Genomic DNA, 19,909 nt, shown 5'->3' with positions numbered 1-19,909 from the left:
ACCCAATATTCAAAATGCATTCCTGCCATCTTATTTAAAGGGAGAATAATATCCTTTTCTGTATTTGTGAAGGTCCTATATATTATTCATGGACACACCATTTAGCATTAGCATTAGTAGAGGCATATAATGCAAGAAAGCAAGCTTATTCAGCATCAGTCAAAAAAAAAAAAAAAAAAAAAAAACCACATACCACTCCCATTTCACCCCTCCGTTCGTTCGAAATACCTGTCCAGTTGAGCTTTAAATTTGTTTAGGCTATCAACTTCAACAACAAGTGATGGAAGTTGGTTCCACCAACCAACCACCCGCTGGCTAAAGGCAAATTTCCGCACATCTATCCGACATCCGTCCTTCCTCAATTTGAATTTATGCCCTCTGAGGTGATTATTCTGAGCAAGATGAAGAATCCCATTGGCATTGAGCATGCTCAAACCATTCAAAGCCTTATACACCTCTATCAGATCACCTCGCCAGTGCCTAGTCTCCAGACTCTGTAATTTGCAAAACTTAAGCCTTTCTTCGTAAGAGCAACCCTTTGTTCCATTCACTAATCTTGTTGCCCTTCTCTGTACCCGTTCCAGCAGCTCTACATCCTTCTTGAAATGAGGTCTCCAGACCTGTATACAGTACTCAAGATGTGGCCTAACCATTGCCTTATACAAGGGAATAATCACCTCCTTATCCCTGCTAGAAAAATTCCTGTATATCATTGACAAGACACCATGAGCTACTCTTGCAGCTCGTCTGCACTGCTCAGAGAACTTCATATCTGCCTGCACAATTACCCCCAGGTCCTTTTCATTCTTCACCACTGTCAGTGTAGTACCGCAGAGTTGATACGTTGCTCTGGGGTTACTGTTTCCCATATGTAGTACTTTGTCAATGTTAAACTTCATTTGCCACCTCTCAGCCCATCTGTTCAACCTTTCCAGATCCTGTTGCAGCAGCATAGCGTCAGTAGTGTCCTTAACAACCCTGCCAACCTTTGTATCATCTGCAAACTTGGACATTAAACTTGATATCCCATCATCAATATCATTCATAAACACCGAAAACAACAATGGACCCAACACTGAACCCTTAGGAACTCCACTAATAACATTAGTCCACATTGAGCAGTGTCCATTGATTACCACTCTCTGTCTTCTGCCACTCAACCATCCCCTTATCCATAGCAGCAATTTGCCTCCAATGCCACAATCCCCTTATCCATAGCAGCAATTTGCCTCCAATTTGTGCAGAAGTCTTCCATGTGCAACAGTATCAAAAGCCTTTCTAAGATCCAAATATATAATATCAAAGTTATTCCCTGCATCCAGTTCTTTTGTGACTACGTCATAGTATCCAATCAAATTGGTCAGGCAAGACCTGCCCTTAACAAAACCATGCTGTGTCTGAGCTATAACTGAATTCTTGTCTAGATGATCCTGCAGTGCTTCTTTAACCAGTGCCTCCATTAATTTACCTGGAACAGAAGTTAAACTAACAGGTCTATAATTACTTGTGTCAGCCTTTGATCCTCCTTTGTGAATTGGGGTTACATTTGCACATCTCGAGTCTATGGGTACCTCCCCTGAGTCCAAAGAAGCTCTCATAATTATGGCTAGGGGTTTGCTTACTTCCTTTGCTGCCTCCTTTAATATAACTGGATAGATCCCATCCACCCCAGGTGCCTTTTTTATGTTTATCCTCAACAATCTCTCCTCCACTTTCCTCTCAGTTATTACAAAATCATCCAGCTCACTGCCAATGTTTACTTTACCTACATCATTCTCCTTCCTGAATAACTCCTCATGCGTGAATGTAGATGCAAAATACTCGTTTAGATTGTTAGCGACCTGAGCAGGATCCTCAACTGTTGAACCATCAATATCCAGTGGACCAATCTGATTCATCCCTTTCCTTCTTGAGTTTAAATATGTAAAGAACTCTTTTCTGTCTTTCTTTGCATCCTTTGCCAAGGATTTTTCGTACTCTGCCTTTGCCTGCCTAATCTCCTTTGTGACTTGGTTACAGACCAACTTATATCTATCATAGGCTTCCATGTCACCCATTAATTTGTATGTATCCCATGCATTTTTCTTCTCTGCCACATGTCTCATTAGTTCATCTGACAACCATTTAGGCCTAAACCTTGAACAATATTTCTTAGTTGGTATGTAAAGCCTGGTAGCCTCCAAGATTAGTTCCTTGAATGCTTCCCATTTTCAGTTTGCTGTTGGTAACATCAGTTGGTTCCACTGTATAGAATTTAAATACTGTCTCAGACCATCATAGTCGCCTTTACGAAAACAAAAACCCTTCCCTTTACCTCTGATGGTAGTTACCTCCTTGAGTAAATCCCACTTCAACACGCTGTGATCACTGCCACCTAGTGGTTCATTTATCTGCAGATTCTTAATGCATGAAGAATCACTACTGATAATCAGATCAAGAGTATTGCTCCCTCTTGTTGCCTCACGAACATGCTGATGTAGAAAACAATCATCCAATAAATCCACAAAAGCCTTGTTAGTGTGCGAGTGACCAACCCACAAATTCCAGTCAATATCTGGGAAATTAAAATCCCCCATTATAAGACTCTCTGATTTACTGGCCCACTCTATTTCCCTGTACAATATCTTATTATACTCATCAGAGTCATTAGGCCTATAGCACACTCCTACTCTCAATTTTGATTTCCCTATGCTTATGTCACACCAAACTGACTCGACACTGCCCTGTCCATCGATGTCGACTGGCTTCACTTCCTTGGACTTTGTGTTTCTTAACTAATAGCATAACCCCTCCTCCTGTCCTGTCTATCCTTTTTATACACATTGTATTCCCCAAATTCCAGTTCCGCATTACTTATATCTGTGTGACACCACGTCTCTGATATCCCAACAATATCTGCCTTTGATGTTTTGAGCAATACCTCAAATTCATCAAATTTATTTACCAAACTCCTAGCATTGGTGTACACGCAGGTATACATGCACCTGTTTCTATTCTTAGCTATCCTAACACAACCCATGTGTTTACTTGTACCGCAATGACTCCCAGCAGTCTCTGAAATATCCTGAATCTTGTTTTTCAGGCTTCTGCTCATTTCAATAGAAGCAGTGCAAGAATCACTTCCACCTCTACCAGTGGCTACTGTTAATCTATTAGTCCTTGTATCCCTCCCCAGCTAGCAGTTTTCCGACCCACCTAACACTGCCTTGACAGCATCAGCAAAAATTCTTGCACCCTTTCTATTTAAGTGTATCCCATCCCTGTAGAAGCAATCTCTCCTGTTAACAAGTACAGTCCAGGCTGAAAAAAATTCTACCCCTTGAGCCTTGCACAATCCCTCCAGGGCCGAATTGATCGACAAGGCTCTCATCATATACTCCCTCCTATCGTGTCTGGGCAGAATTGCAGACACTTTCAAATTCAACCCTAATTCACGGCTTTTTTTCAACAGTGACCTGTACTTGCTAAGTAATTCCGCCGGTCTCCTACTCTTAATATCATTAGTGCCAACGTGTACAACTATATCACCTTTTGTGCCCTTAAAAGATGATATCCGCTCTACAACGTCATCAACCTTTGCCCCTGGCAGACATACCCTGGTCCTATTCCACCTATCCTTTTTACAAAGCATGTTCCCCGTTTCCCTGACAATAGTCACCAACAACTACTAGTTCCTGTGGGACCAGCGCATTCTGCCTAGGGGGCTGCCTCTGTGTTACCTGATGACCAAGTGTAAGCTCTGGCGTTGATGTGGGCAGCTGAGAGCTTGATGGGCCCCTCAATTTATTTCCTTCGAGGGCATCCACCCTGTCCTTCAAGCTCTCATAAAGGCCCATAACAACGCTGAGTTGTCGCCTGATTTCCTTGCACTCCTTACATTGTGCACACACAAAGACATCACCCTTGGCAGTATCATGTCCCGTACCCGACTGCTCCGCAAACATCAAGCAAACAGTGCATTTTAAAAGACTGTGATTCAGAGGGCAACTGCCCCCCCCTCAGTTCTCCCCTTAACCACAGCACTCCCATTAGCTTGAGCCTTTTGCTTTGCTGCTCTGGTCAGAGTCATGATTCCGATTTAATTCAATAAAATTTCAAAACAAAAATTAAATCCTTAAGTTATATCCCAAAACAGTTATGTTATATTTTTTTTTTCGGTATCTAGTGTTTTCTATGAGTTCCCTTTATACAACTTCCGTATCACGTGTACCACTATAGTTATGTATTAATTATTTGTTACGATTAAGTCGTTATATATATATAGAGTTAAAAATACAATTTAATTGACAATAAAGTTTATCAAGATTACTAGATTTACTGATTAATTGACAATATTATATTATGCACTATACTACACTAAGCTTATGCTATCGTGTAAAAATGGCGGGAATTCTCGAACGCTACTTCTACGGACTCGTAAGTATTGATTAGCTTCCAAATCTCACTATCTCAATTTAGAATAAACTAAGGATCCTGACTAGGTCTATAATCTACTTATAGAAGATAATTTGATATAACAATTGGTTAATAAATCGACTAAATTTGGTTAAAAAAAAAGACCTCTCGTTCAATTTGTAACACATGGATTTGATACTGTTACCGATACTAAGTAATACCTACAAAATTTCTATGTCTAAGTTAAACTTTAAACTAAGTATCGTATCTAGGAATATAAAGCTACTCTAGAAAATAAGTTAATATCACAATTTAAGCTAATAAATCAGGAAATAAATCAGGAAAAACTTCTCTGTTCCAAGAGCTTCAAGGAGCTTCGTCCGCACAGGCTAACCTCTTACCCAGAATCTGTCTTCCTAACCACTTGTTTAGACTGCATGAATAATTTAATGTGTGACTGAATCATTACTCCTGAGTCTTTTTGTACTGACTTACTTGTGAACTACTCTCCCTAGCTTTTAAGTGAGTAATGGAGTTCTGTTCCTTAGGTGCAAAACCTTATATTTTGAAGCATTAGACTTCAGTTGCTATTTTGTATTTGAAAGCAAAGTGGCCTCATTTGGAAGCAAAATGGCCTCATTCTGGTTGTTAACAATCCTTTCTACCTTTAAATCACAGTAAACTTAGACAACTTCCCCTGCTTCCGTAAAGGCGACTACGATGGACTGAGACAGTATTTAAATTCTATACAGTGGGAACAACTGATGATGTTACCAACAGCAAATTCAAAATGGGAAGCATTCAAAGAACTTATCTTGGAAGCTACTAGGCTTTACATACCAACTAAGAAATATTGTTCAAGGTTTAGGCCAAAATGGATGTCAGATGAACTAATGAGGCATATGGCAGAGAAGAAAAATGCATGGGATACATACAAATTAACACATGACACAGAAGCCTATGATAGATACAAGTTGATATGCAACCAAGTTACAAAGGAGGTTAGGCAGGCGAAGGCAGATTACGAGAAATCCTTGGCAAGGGATGCAAAGAAAAACAGCAAAGAGTTCTTTACTTATGTAAACTCTAGAAGGAAGGGGATGAATCAGATTGGTCCACTTGATATTGATGGGTCAAGTGTTGATGATCCTGCTCAGGTAGCTAACAAACTAAATGAATATTTTGCATCGACATTCACACATGAGGAGTTATTCAGCGAGGGGAATGCCAGAGGTGTATTCAACTCTAGCAGTAAGCTACAGAAATCTTGAAATAACTGGGAGTAAAGTGGAGGAGAAACTGTTGAAGATAAACACAAGAAAGGCACCCGGGGTGGATGGGATCTATCCAGTTATATTAAAGGAGGCAGCAAAGGAAGTAAGCAAACCCTTAGCCATAATTATGAGAGCTTCCTTGGACTCAGGGGAGGTACCCATAGACTGGAAATGTGCAAATGTGACCCCAATTCACAAAGGAGGATCAAAGGCTGACACAAGTAATTATAGACCTGTGAGCTTAACTTCTGTTCCAGGAAAATTAATGGAGGCACTGGTTAAAGAAGCACTGCAGGATCATTTAGACAAGACTTCAGTTATAGCTCAGACACAGCATGGTTTTGTTAAGGGGAAGTCTTGCCTGACCAACTTGATTGGATACTATGATGCAGTCACAAAAGAACTGGATGCAGGGAATAACTTTGATATTATATACTTGGATCTTAGAAAGGCTTTTGATACTGTTGCACATGGAAGACTGCTACACAAATTGGAGCAGTGTGACATTGGAGGCAAATTGCTGCTATGGATAAAGGGGTGGTTGAGGGGGAGAAGACAGAGAGTGGTAATCAATGGACACTGCTCATCGTGGACTGATGTTATTAGTGGAGTCCCTCAGGGCTCAGTGTTGGGTTCATTATTGTTTTCTGTATTTATAAATGATATTGATGATGGTATATCGGGCTTAATGTCCAAGTTTGCAGACGATACAAAGGTTGGCAGGGTTGTCAAGGACACTACTGACACTATGCTGCTGCAACAAGATCTGGAAAGGTTGAGCAGATGGGCTGAGAGGTGGCAAATGAAGTTTAACATTGACAAATGTAAAGTACTACACATGGGAAACAGCAACCCCAGAGCAACGTATCAACTCTGTGGTACAACACTGACAGTGGTAGAGAATGAAAGGGACTTGGGGGTGGTTGTGCAGGCAGATATGAAGTTCTCTGAGCAGTGCAGACGGGCTGCAAGAGTAGCTCATGGAGTATTGTCAATGATATACAGGAATTTTTCCAGCAGGGATAAGGAGGTGATTATTCCATTGTATAAGGCGATGGTCAGGCCACACCTAGAGTACTGTATACAGGTTGGAGGCCTCATTTCAAGAAGGATGTAGAGCTGCTGGAACGAGTACAGAGAAGGGCAACAAGATTAGTGAATGGAACAAAGGGGTGCTCTTACGAAGAAAGGCTTAAGTTTTGCAAATTACAGTGTCTGGAGACTAGGCACCAGCGAGGTGATCTGATAGAGGTGTATAAAGCCTTGAATGGTTTAAGCATGCTCAATTCTGATGGGATTCTTCCTCTAGCTCAGAAAAATCACCTGAGAGGGCATAAATTCAAATTGAGGAAAGACAGATGTAGGATAGACGTGCGGAAATTTGCCTTTAGCCAGCGGGTGGTTGGTTGGTGGAACAGACTTCCATCCCTTGTGGTGGAGGTTGATAGCCTAAATAAGTTTAAGGCTCAGCTGGACAGGTATTTTGAACGAACAGAGGGGTGAAGTGGAAGTGGTTTTTTTTTTTTTTTTTTTTTTGGCTGATGCTGCATAAGCTTGCTTTCTTGCATCAAATGCCTCTACTAATGCTAATGCTAATTCCCTCATCAATATCACTAAGGGAGAAACAGAAGTGGTCCCAGCACTGATCCCCTGGGGGGGGGTTACTCCACTTTCAACTCTTCTGATCTGTTGCTTTTGATTATCTGTTCAGTCTGGTCATATATTTGTTACTTTTACTAAAAGTTTTTTGTGATTGCAAAGCTTAAGGGCCTCCATGAAAGAATAATCACTGAATTATTCGTTCTATTGTGAAAAGGTTCTAATGTTCTCATCTATATCTGATCCAAATTCAGTGATGGGAAAATGGATCTTTTTAAACAGGGTTAAATTAAATGGCCATGAAGGGAGGTGCAGGATTCTTTATTTTGCAAACAGAGTGGATCAGAGTTATTTGGTGCTAATCCAAAACAACTTTCAACTCCTCATACAGCGTTTTTTAACCAGGATTCCTTGAGTATCTCCAAGGGTTCCATGAATTTAGTTAAGTGCTACAGAAGTGTAGAAGTTTATACAAATTCAAGGTTTAATCTGTGCCATCACTATCATTAAGCACTTTGTGGGCAGGAAGATTGCAGTCATGAATTTTGGCAGGGAAGAATGGGATTGGATACCTCCATACCTCTGCTCACTTCTGAATTCTCCATTAATCTTCTAGTTTCATGAAGTGTCATGTATACCTGAGGACACCATCACAAAAGAACTGATGTAAAAAAATAATTTTGCTGTTTACTGAGATTTTAGCAAAGTGTTGGTATCATTCCACATGAATAACCTTTACATAAATTGAAATGTGTCTTTAGTGGTAAGATAGTGCATGGGATAAAGATTTAAGTTGGAGACAGTAGTAATTATTATGTGGCCACATTCTCTTCATGGATGAATGTCACAAGCAGAGTTTTATAAGATTTGGTGTTGGATCCCTTGTTATTCCGGATATTTCTTAATGGATTTGATTTTCCCATTTTAATGTTTTGTTCTAACAAGAATGAATTAAGATCAGTAGAAATATCTGAGTAGAGTGAAAGTTAAACATTAAGAAATGCTTCTTTACACAAAGAGTTCTGTGTTGTTTACAAAACATGTTTCATACAGAATTCTGTGGACAGCTCATAATAACTGCAATAAATACACCAACTCATATATATGACAGACTAATAAAATTAAATTAACTACAGGATAAAACTTTATATTTATGTAAAAATAGATAGAATACACTACCAAATTTATGTATTATAATACATTATTTATCTGTTATATAAAAATAGAAAACAACTATGGAGTTAAAAGCAGTAAAAATAATAAATAGATACAATTAAAAATATAACGATTATGGAGTTAAAAGTGATAAAAACCACACTGTAGTTTTCAAAGGTGGTTGCCTCCTTTGTCAGTGGTGGAAATTTACAGCCACGGTGCATCCCGAAATAATACCAGCAGGATCAAGGTTATGAGTACATATTACTGGAGGAGCATGGGAATTATCCACCACATATAAATCCATGATTATCCTGTGGTTAATTTTATTTTATTAAAGTAGTTGTCCTATATATACAGGTTGGTGTATTTATTTGGTTATTATGAGTTGTAATTTTCCCAATTCCTGAGGCCTATTTGAAGAATTCCATGGACAACCTTGGCTGCTTGCATGCCAAGACTGCGTGTGGAGCATTGCTTGAGAGGTCTTTAGATCATAGAAGATCTGCTGTGAGGGTTCCAGATCATGTAGAAATGTTAGCTCTAAGTCATTTTTGATCTCCACTGCCTTCATTTTACCACTGACCAAATAAGTTACCATAATTTACACCCCAGAAGAGGAGCTTGTGTTTGTCAGTGCTGAATTAGTTACTACATTTCTGATCACTTGAATATTATATCTGGGTGAAACATACCATTTATCTTTTTTGGAGAAACTTCCTCTGAGTATTGACCACTGCCCTTTTTTTTTTTTTTTTTTTATATTAGTAACTTTAGATATCAGACTTCCAACTGTATCATTAATAAATTCCAACTGCATCAGACTTTTGGTCCTTGAGGTTGTCACAGACATTCTCTCAGATATGCCAGACAAGCTGTACTTGCTACCTGGGAGTCTAAAACGCTGATGGAACTGATATTCGGGTGACACTCAAGTCAAGTGGACCCAATTTCGGCGAAGTCCGGACGGTCTGTGACAACCAAATCCTCTGCTTGCACCTTCACGATGGTGGGACTGTTAGTAATCCTGGGTATAACCTCCATGCACAAGCACATGGTGGGTGACCACCCAGGTGTGAACCAACGTAAGCAGGGGTCGAGGTGTGGCGCCCACACCACATGGAGGAATGCCGCCCCTCTATGTTACCAGCCAGTACTAGGTGGTAGATGACTCTCATCAACCGGTGAAATACCACCACTTTGCTTATTGGAGGCTTGAAGTGGTGGAACCCATGTTTAGTCTCTAGAGCTAAGTTCCGGTCAACCCTTCCCTATCTCTTCCATCATGCAGTATGATTGATGACTTTTGAGGTTATGATGAACGTTGTGGCGAGATCCAATATTCCTTACATTTCGAGGGTACAGCTCTAAAACGGTTTTCGCAGGCCGGCCGCTAGTTAGTACACCGGACCGAACCTATTGGTAACTCTCTAGGAGGCTTCCGGATCAGCTAGTGTATAATCTTGCTACCTCTACTCTGCCAGATAGTGACTGGAGGGAGTCCGAGTAGTGTGTATGCGGGGAGCATTGTCGAGGCCACGTTATGTCAAGGATCTGGGTATATTCTTCCCACATGTACGCCATATGCAAAAATTTCATTACTTCATACAGCATGTCCCACCCACTTTTTCTTACTATTGAATACACCATGAATTGTCAAAATAATAGAGCAAGCTTATCTGCGAAAAGATCTAAACCTCCCAAGGACTTCCTAATTCATTTCACAAATATACGTGGTCTCAATTCTAATCTCAACGATGTCCATTTCCACTTGCAGTCTGCCAAACCCCATGTACTTTTTCTGACAGAATCTCAGTTATCGGTTGATTCAACTACTGTTCATCTCAGATGCCCAAATTATTCGCTGTATGATTCCTTTCGCCTCAAAGGTGGTACTTGTGCATATGTCCGTTCTGATATTCCCTGTCAGAGACTTGGCAATTTGGAATCTCCTCTCTTTGATCTTCTCTGGCTTAAAATCTCTCTACCTCATTGTGTCAAATTCATCTGTTGTCTCTACCGTTCTCCCAACTCCACTAATCACTTGGAGCTCTTTGACTTCCTCTCGTTGCAACTTGACTTTCTCCAGTCCAACTTTCCTAACAGTGAGGTAATTTTCCTTGGTGATTTTAATGTTCACAACTCCAGCTGGCTTCCGTTTTCTAGTCACACCGACCCAGCAGGTCGAGATGCTGAGGCTTTTGCAATTACTAATGACCTAGCACAGATTGTTCATTTACCTACAAGAATACCGGACAATCCGAATCATACAGCCAATACGCTTGATCTTTTTCTCACAAACAACCCTTCTAAGTACACGGTCGAAGTGAGAGGTCCTTTAGGCACTTCAGATCACAACTTGGTGATTGTCTCTTCTCCAATGGAACCTTTATCTCATAGCTATTCCCAACCTCGTGTTGTTTGGCATTACAAGAATGCAAAATGGGATGACCTGCGAGACTTCTTTTCTTCTTTTCCTTGGTCGGATTACTGTTTCAAAACTCCTGATGTCAACGTTTGCTCAGATCGTGTCAGTGAAATTATTCTTGCAGGAATGGAATCCTTTATCCCACACTCCACTTTAAAATCTCGTCCTTTATCTAAACCTTGGTTTTCCAATAAATGTGCTAAGGCTGTTCAAGAGAAGAATATTGCATATCGTAATTGGCTTGTTTCTAATTCTTCAGTTTCATTTTCTGCCTACACCAAAGCTCGCAACAATTGTAAAGCAGTTATTAATCAGTCCAAACTAGAGTTTGAACAGGCTAAGAGTAGAAAACTTGCTTCTTGCCCTAATGGTAGCCGAGCATTCTGGTCTCTTGCCAAAGCTATTGGCCGCAACTTTTGCCCATCTCTGCTTCCACCTCTGTCCAAACCAGATGGTTCTGTTGTCACTTCAGCCAAGGATAAAGCTGACCTGCTAGCATCCCATTTTTCTTCCAGCTCATGTATTAATGAACTTGGTAAAACACCTCCCACCATTCCCAACACGGTCCATTCAATGCCTCCTGTGGTCTTCCGTCAAAAGGATATCAGAAGGATTTTGATGAATCTTGATGCTAAGAAAGCTCCAGGTCCTGATGGTATTTCTCCACTTGTTCTCAAAATCTGTGCTCCTGAACTTACTCCTATTCTTTGCCGCCTTTTTTCACTTTCCTATTCCAAAGGTGTTTTTCCTTCTGCTTGGAAATTTGCTCATATCCAGCCAGTTCCTAAAAAGGGTGACAAATCCCTCCCATCCAATTATCGTCCCATTGCAATTACTTCTACTCTTTCTAAAGTAATGGAGAAATCAATTAACCGCCAACTCTTAAACTACCTAGAAACCTTCCGTCTGATCAACGATCGCCAGTATGGATTCCGTCGGTGTCGATCCACTGGTGATATTCTGGCTTACGTTACCCATTTATGGACTACTTCAATGGAAAGGTTCGGTGAAACACAAGCAGTTGCTCTTGACATCTCAAAGGCTTTCGATCGTGTTTGGCATAAAGGTCTTCTAAACAAGCTTCCATCTTATGGTTTGCCAACTGTTTTTAGTAATTGGTTATCCAGTTTTCTCTCTGATCGCTCACTGAGGGTGATGGTAGATGGCTCTCTGTCTTCTAACTTCTCCACTAATGCCGGTGTCCCCCAAGGTTCAGTTCTTTCCCCCACTCTTTTCCTCTTGTATATCAATGACCTTCTTCCATTGACTGGAAATCCTATCCATAGTTTTGCCGATGATAGCACATTGCATTCAACTTTCCATTTTGAGAAACCTTGCCCTGCTCAATCAGCTTCAACTTCTCGAAAATCTGCTACCAATTCCTTAAATGCCGATCTTCAGGTAATTCTCCAGTGGGGCAAAGACAACTTAGTTGATTTCAACCCTTCTAAAACTCAGTCTTGTCTTATATCTCGAAAAAAGGATTCTTCTGCTCCTATGCTTATCTTTAGTGACACTCCAATTTCTAGGCAAAAGGATATATCTCTTTTGGGGATTACCCTGACTTCTAATCTCTCTTGGCACAAGCACATTACAAATATTGCTTCCTCTGCATCTAAAAAACTTGGTTTTCTCTTTCGCTCTCGGCGTTACTTTTCTTCCAAACAGCTGCTCACTCTGTATAAATCGCAAATCCGCCCTGCCATGGAATATTGTTCCCACATTTGGGGTGGTGCCCCCAAAACCTCTCTCAGGCTTCTTGATTCCATTCAGAAGAGGGCAGCTAGGTTAATTAATGATTCATCTCTAACAGAGTCTCTCCACTCGCTTTCTCATAGACGTACTGTTTCTGCTGCATGCCTCTTCTACAGATATTTCCATGGGCACTGTTCTTCTGAATTGGCTTCTATAATTCCCGCTCTCTCTTTCAAAACAGTCCGAACACGTGCCGCCACCAGCCAACATCCATTTACTGTCCAACTTCAAACCCACAGAACCAACTTTTCATCTTCCTCATTTATTCATTCAACTGCCGTTTTCTGGAACAACCTTCCTTCATATGTATTTCCTGAAAATTACAATCTACAGAAGTTCAAGTCCAATGTCAACAAATATCTTCTTTCGTCTTCTCAACCTCCAACCCAAGCACGGTACTAAGTACTATAGGTTCTAATACCTCTCGTGTTTGGGGTTCACATAAAAAAAAAAAAAAAAAAACTTTAAACTTAGATTTGCAATAAATGTCACCCTTACTGGCTTGAAGCAGACCTATCTGATTAGTCCCCATTCTTCTGGAATTCACATATGCAAAGAATATTTGTACATGCATATATATAAATAAATTTATATATAGCATTTTAATTTTATAGCATAAAATTATTTCAGATGTTTTTTTTCCCCGCCCACATGAATTTTTTTTTTTTTTTATGAAAACCCCAAACACGAGAGGTATTAGAACCTATATTACTTAGTATCATGCATGGGTTGGAAGTTGAGAAGACAAAAGAAGATATTTGTTGACATTAGACTTGAACTTCTCTAGACTAATTTTCAGAAAATACGTATGAAGGATGGTTTTTCCAGAAAATGGCAGTTGAATGAATAAATGAGGACGACGAAAAGTTGGTTCTGTGAGTTTGAAGTTGGACAGTAAATGGATGTTGGCTAGTGGTGGCACGTGTTCGAACAGTTTTGAAAGAGAGAGCGGATATTATAGAAGCCAATTCAGAAGAACTGTGCTCATGGAAGTATCTGTAGAAAAGGTATGCATCAGAAACAGTACATCTATGAGACAGCGAGTGGAGAGACTGTTAGAGAGCAGTCATTAATTAACCTAACTGCCCTTTTCTGAATGGAATCTAGAAGCCTGAGAAGTTTTGGCACACCACCCCAGATGTGGAAACAATATTCCATGGTAGGGCGGATTTGCGATTTGTACAGAGTGAACAGCTGTTTGGCAGAAAAGTAACACCGAGAGTGAAAGAGAAAACCAAGTTTTTTAGCTGAAGAGGAAGCAATAGTTGTAATTGGTGAAGTGTACTTCTGAAACAAATGTAAACTTATTTTATTTGAAGAAAAAATAACTTGTATGGGCATTGTATGTTATGTTTGTTCTTCACAACATGCATTTAACTGGAACAAGCAGTTTGTGTTATTTTTTTCTTCAAATAAAATCAGTTTATGTTCATTTCAGAAGTAAGTCGATGTCATTTTTGGACTAAACTGAGAACGGAGAACAACTTTTCCATTGAAAAATTGTAAAATTTAAATGTTAATACTTAGCCCAATTTTACATTAAAATTCAATTTTCTGCCCATATATGACAAAAAAAAAAGGTCGATAATAAAATAGACTAATGCTAACAATAAGCAAGATGATGCCATTTAATCGAAACGCCCTATATAACTCGTTAGGTTCTGCATATTTTGTAGGTGTGAAAAATTGTATAGACAAATAAATACAATACAATTTATGTACTTGTCATTATAATTTAGGGAATACTACTCTGTACATTGCAATTGTTTCAGTAAACATATACATTAAACACTTAATTTATTTATCATAACAGTGAAATTAAAAATACACTATCAAATGGTATTTTACACACACTGATTTTATGTGAAAGTTTGATTTGCGGTAATTTTTAAGGAAATGTATAAAAAGGATGAATATCATTAAGATGAAGGAAAAGAAAATAAGTTAAGCATTTTAGATTATGTGTATTTTAGTGCAATTGCATCATTTATACACAGCTAAATATAAATTAGCAAATTTGCAATAGCGGAATCGTTCAAGTTACATCCCATATTGTGAATACCTTCACAATGAGTTGCCATGACATTGCAATACTTCGAATAAGTAACGCTTCACCCGAAGGATAAGACTGTTGTTACTTATTCTCAGTGGATACCACCACCACCACCCAGATGGCACCGTTTCAGAGCTATTTGGCGCTTCTTCAGTGGGTGGGCAGGTACCCAAGTGATGCAATGATGGCAAAACAGTTGTGAAGTATATCTTCACAATATGAGAGATGCCTGATGGTGTATGATGTAAGTTAAGACTAATGCATTAGGGCTTAAAGCCTCAAGCTGCGAAAGAGATTAGACTATGTGTATTTTAGTGCAATTGCATCATTTATAATTTCTATTTAGCTGTGTATAAATGATACAATTGCACTAAAATACACATAGTCTAATCTCTTTCTCAGCTTGAGGCTTTAAGCCCTAATGCATTAGAGTTAAGCATTTTTAAAATTGTCCCCAAAAAAGGAAAAATACCTGTTTAACATTACCAAGCCAAAAAATATGAAATTAATTCCATTATTTTCCATAATTAACACAAATATGCTTTTTTGTGTAAAAATCATATGCAATTTATCCTTTATCATGCAAATACTATTTATTGTAGTTGATACATATGTAATTAAGTTGAATTGTGAAGCTGCTTTGGAGTATAGTAATGCAGAGAATAAAAGATGACTGAAAAGGTTAATAGGAAGGATAAACCTTCAAGTAATGGATGAATATAAAATGGTTTCTAAGAATGTTACACTCCCCCAATTTATAAGGAAATGTTATTAGATGGCCTTGCATTAGGTATTGCATAATTGGGATTAATAAAGGAATATGAGAGATGCATTTTGCCCAACTAGATATCATATAAATTTTCAGTAGGACAAAAATGTTTTATTTTTTGTATTAATAATAGAATTGGGATGAATCCAATTACAGAGACCTTTCAGATAGTAGTGACTAAAACTATTAGTTAATGAACAAATCAAGTGAATATTATCAGCATAACTTGTATACCTCAGTCTCATAAATTGGGATATTTATATAAAGAAAACAGTGAGTGTTAGCTGAATGGAAGAAATATCTAATATTTCTAGCTGATAGTGTAATGAAGAGTTAATCACAGGATAAGAAATAATTTTTTGCATTTCCCTTCACATGCTCACTGTAAGTAAGAACATCAAGGTTTGTGCCCTCTTTTTCATTGCAATGGCTCATTCTTCTTCTTCCCTAACCAGCCTTATAAATACTGCTAATTAGGATATCTGTAGAACTACAGTGAAGGTTTGTCTAAATTCTTTGCTGTAATTTTCTGTATTAACATTCAGAAGTATACAGTACCTACAGAATTAATGCTGATACAATAAAATAAAAATGGAGAAAAAACCTGTAAGGATAGCATAACATTTAGACAAGGATGTACATTTTAGCTCTACAGATGTCTTAGTCAGTAGAATTTCTGATGACTTTGGTGTTGAGTAACAGAGTTGTTGGGTTTAGGCACATCAGCGACTTAAGCCATATTGCACCATTATGTCCATGCAAGTTTGTGTTCACAGGCTGATTTGCATGTTGTTGTTGCAGACTGAAAAACCCAGAGTAACTTGTGTGGAAAACCCTACTTCTTCCATCTGAGGTTGGCTAACTGCAACCTTAATTGAAGGACTAAAAATTCCTCCAGTTGTTGACAGGAAATGAATCCAGACCTTCAAATGAGTGACAAGTGGCTAAACCACTACTATTATGGAGGAACAGAGAACCATCAGTCTGTCATTCTGAGAACTAATGGAAGACTGCTCTCCAATTTTTTCAAGTACCTTCAAATTCATAGCTGAAGATATTGTTCTTTTTTATAACATAACTAAGAATATGGTAGAAAAGGTTGTGAATAAAGTTAAAATGATAATGTGGTGCAGTAGTGTTTATTGTAGAAAAAGCAAAATCAAATTAATATGGAGTTTCTAGACCACATTTTCAATCTGATTGTTTGAATGAATTGTTACTGAAGTAGAATGTGTATAAGCATTTTTTTTTAAATGAAAAATTTCTTAACTGTTTAAAACACATTAAAAGATGAAGTTTTTATAGATTAAATTTTATGGTCTAATTCAGATTTACAGTATTAAATGGAAATTGTAAAATGTGTATGAATGAAATGTGAAAAAGTTCTTTTAAAAAATATGAGGAAACAATGAAGATTTTAAATTTTGTTTGTTGCAGAGGCCCATCGGGCTTTAGAATTGCTAGAAGAATACCACAGCAAATTAACAAAGCCACAAGATAAGCAGTTGAGGAATGCAATTGAACGTGTCATCAGGATTTTTAAAAGTAGATTATTTCAAGCCTTATTAGGTAAGTCAGTCATTTTGGTGTTTTGTTTTTAAATTTCATTCAAACATCTGTTATGTATAACAACATGAATATTATTATTAATTATCAATATTAGCTGTATGGTGCAAGGAAGCCTGAGGCTTATGCTACACCAGCTAAAAAAAAATCTGAATTACCCTGAGAGAGAGTCAGAAGTACAAGGGAATCACCAAGAAACAGAAGAATGATGATATCCAGCTCAGGACCCTGGTGTACCAAGCCCATACTCACCAGATGTGAGCCCCTGGGATTACACATACAACACTTAATTATTTTAGTAATATAATGAGGAATTGTGTATACAGAAAGGTAAAGGAGGGGCTTAGAAGTTTAAGCAAAGGGACAGCAGTCATAGTTCTTCAAACAAATATCAAAATAACTATGCACCACTTAACAACTGGAATGCATATAAAAATAGAAGAATCTGTTGTCCACCAGGAAGTTGAAACATTTTTGTAATAAAATTTATTTTTTTAATGAAGTACCATTGCTGTCAAGCAAATATTAGTAACAGCATGTGGATGGGATGTGGAACACCAAGAAAATCGGGTCAGGTGATTTTTCTAGTGAGTGTAGTTTTTAGCTATTAAGCAGTTATATCTTATGTATCTTTTATATGCTATATATTTTCTGTTTTTTCTTGTTATAGGTAATATATTGTTATTTGTTTCATATAGTTAGGGTTAATATATTTTGGCACTCTGTTTTGTATTTTAACTTATTTTATCTTATTGCTTGTTTCCCTGATAATAAGATGCTCAGAATCTTGATGGTATTTTGGCAGCAACACTTAATAATCAGAAGGGATGATTATGTATAATCTTGTTAATACAAACTCTGTTTATACAATTCTCATTTGTATGAAGCAAATATCGTTCCCCAGCAAAAGGGTAGGCTTTTCTACATAAACATGTTTGGTTATTACAAAATTCAGTTAATATGTATTATGAATTCTGTTTTTACCATTCAAGAATTTAGAGTAAGAACAAGTACATATATACTTGCATGTACACTAATGCTAGAAGTATAGTAAATAAAATTGATGAATTTGAAGTGCTGATCAAGACATCAAAGGCAGATATTGTTGAGATATCAGAGACATGGTGTCACACAGATATAAGCAGTGCAGAATTGGAATTTGGGGAGTACAACGTGTACAGAAGGGAGGAGGGGTTATGCTGTTAGTTAGGAAACGCATAAAATCTAAAGAAGTGCATCCAGTTGACACAGGTGAACAGTGCAATGTTGAGTCTGTTTGGTGTGACATAAACACTGGGAAAGGTAAAATGAGAGTAGGAATATGTTTTAGGTCTAATGATGCTGATGAGTACAATGAACAGTTGTGCAGAGAAATAGAATGGGCCAGTAAATCAGAATGTCTTGTAATGGGGGATTTTAACTTTCCAGATATTGACTAGAACTTGTGGGTTGGTCACTTACATGCTAGCAAGAATTTTGTGGATTTATTGGGGGATTGTTTTCTACAGCAACATGTTTGAGGGGCAACCACAAGGAGTAATACCCTTGATCTGATTATCAGTAGTGATGATACATGTATTAGGAATTTGCAGATAAAGGAACCACTAGGTGACAGTGATCACAGTGTACTGATGTGGAATTTACTTAAAGATGTAACTACGATCAAGTGTAAAGGGAAGGGGTTTTGTTTTCACAAAGATGACTACAGAGGTCTCAGACAGTTTTAAATTCTATAGAGTGGGATCAACTGATAATGTTACCAATGGTGAATTCCAAATGGGAAGCCTTCGGGGAGGCTACTAATCTTGGAGGGAGGCTACTAGACTTTTCATACCAACTAAGAAATACTGTTCAAGATTAAGGCCTAAATGGATGTAAAGGCCTAAATTAATGAGGCTTGTGGCAGAGAAGAAAAATGCATGGGATGCATATAAATTATCAGGCGACACGGAAGCCTACGACAGATATAAGCTAGTCTGTAATCAAGTCATGAAGGCAGATTATGCAGTTAGGCAGGCGAAGGCAGATTATGAGAAATCTTTCGCAAAGGATGCAAAGAAAAAGAGCAAAGAGTTCTTTGCTTATGTAAACTCTAGAAGGAAGGAAATTAATCAGATTGGTCCACTTAACATAGATGGTTCGACTATTGATGATCCTGCTCAAGTAGCTGATAAATTGAATGAGTATTTTGCATCTACATTCACACATGAGGAGTTATTCAAGGCGGAGAATGTCAGACGTTTATCATACTCTAACAGGGAGCTAGATGGTTTTGTGATAACTGAGAGCAAAGTGTAGGAGAAATTGTTGAAGATAAACATAAAAAAGGAACCTGGGGCAGATGGAATCTATCCAGTTATAATGGAAGCAACAAGGGAAGTAACAAACCCTTAGCCATAATTATGAGAGCATTCTTAGTCAGGGGAGGTCCCCTTCGACTGGAGATGTGCAAAATGTATCCCCAATTCATGAAGGGGCTTCAAAGAGTGACACAAATAATTATAGACCTGTTAGTTTAACTTCTGTTCCAGGGAAAATAATGGAGTCACTGATTAAAGATGTGATACAGGATTACCTAGACAAGACAGCAGCAATAGTTCAGACACATCATGGGTTTGTTAGACACATCATCTTGTCTGACCAATTTGATTGGATACTACAATGTGGTCACAAAGGAACTGGATGCTAAAAATAATTTTGATATCATATACTTGGATTTCAGGAAAGGTTTTGATACTGTTGCACACGGAAGATTGCTGTACAAATTGGAGCGGTATGGCATTAAGGGCAAGTTACTGCAATGTATAAAGGGATGGTTGAGTGGGAGATGGCAGAGAGTGGTAATAAATGGACACTGTTAGTGTCCATTTATTACTAATAGTGCTTATTAGTTAAGAAACACATAAAATCCAAGC

General features: G+C 38.2%; 1 protein-coding gene across 11 annotated transcripts in view; it reads left to right on the top strand.

The window, feature by feature from the left end:
- Nucleotides 1-19,909, top strand: part of LOC150090662 (MAGUK scaffold protein DLG1-like) — an 800,778-nt gene that overhangs the window by 46,837 nt on the left and 734,032 nt on the right. For all 11 annotated transcript variants that reach the window (XR_016546888.1, XM_090372078.1, XM_090372070.1 and 8 more), the window contains one exon: nt 16,866-16,997. Coding sequence is in view for 10 of the 11 variants with exons in the window: in XM_090372078.1 (XP_090228204.1) it covers nt 16,866-16,997 (132 nt within the window). In the remaining variant the exon portion in view is untranslated. The remainder of the gene's footprint in view (nt 1-16,865; nt 16,998-19,909) is intronic.

This window comes from Mastigoproctus giganteus, chromosome 1 (genome assembly GCF_048544385.1).
Source record: "Mastigoproctus giganteus isolate SK-2022 chromosome 1, ASM4854438v1, whole genome shotgun sequence".
In the NCBI taxonomy this organism is placed as follows: Eukaryota; Metazoa; Arthropoda; class Arachnida; order Uropygi; family Thelyphonidae; genus Mastigoproctus; species Mastigoproctus giganteus.
Note: the sequence above shows the minus strand (reverse complement) of the source record. Positions and strands in the feature narration are given on the sequence as shown.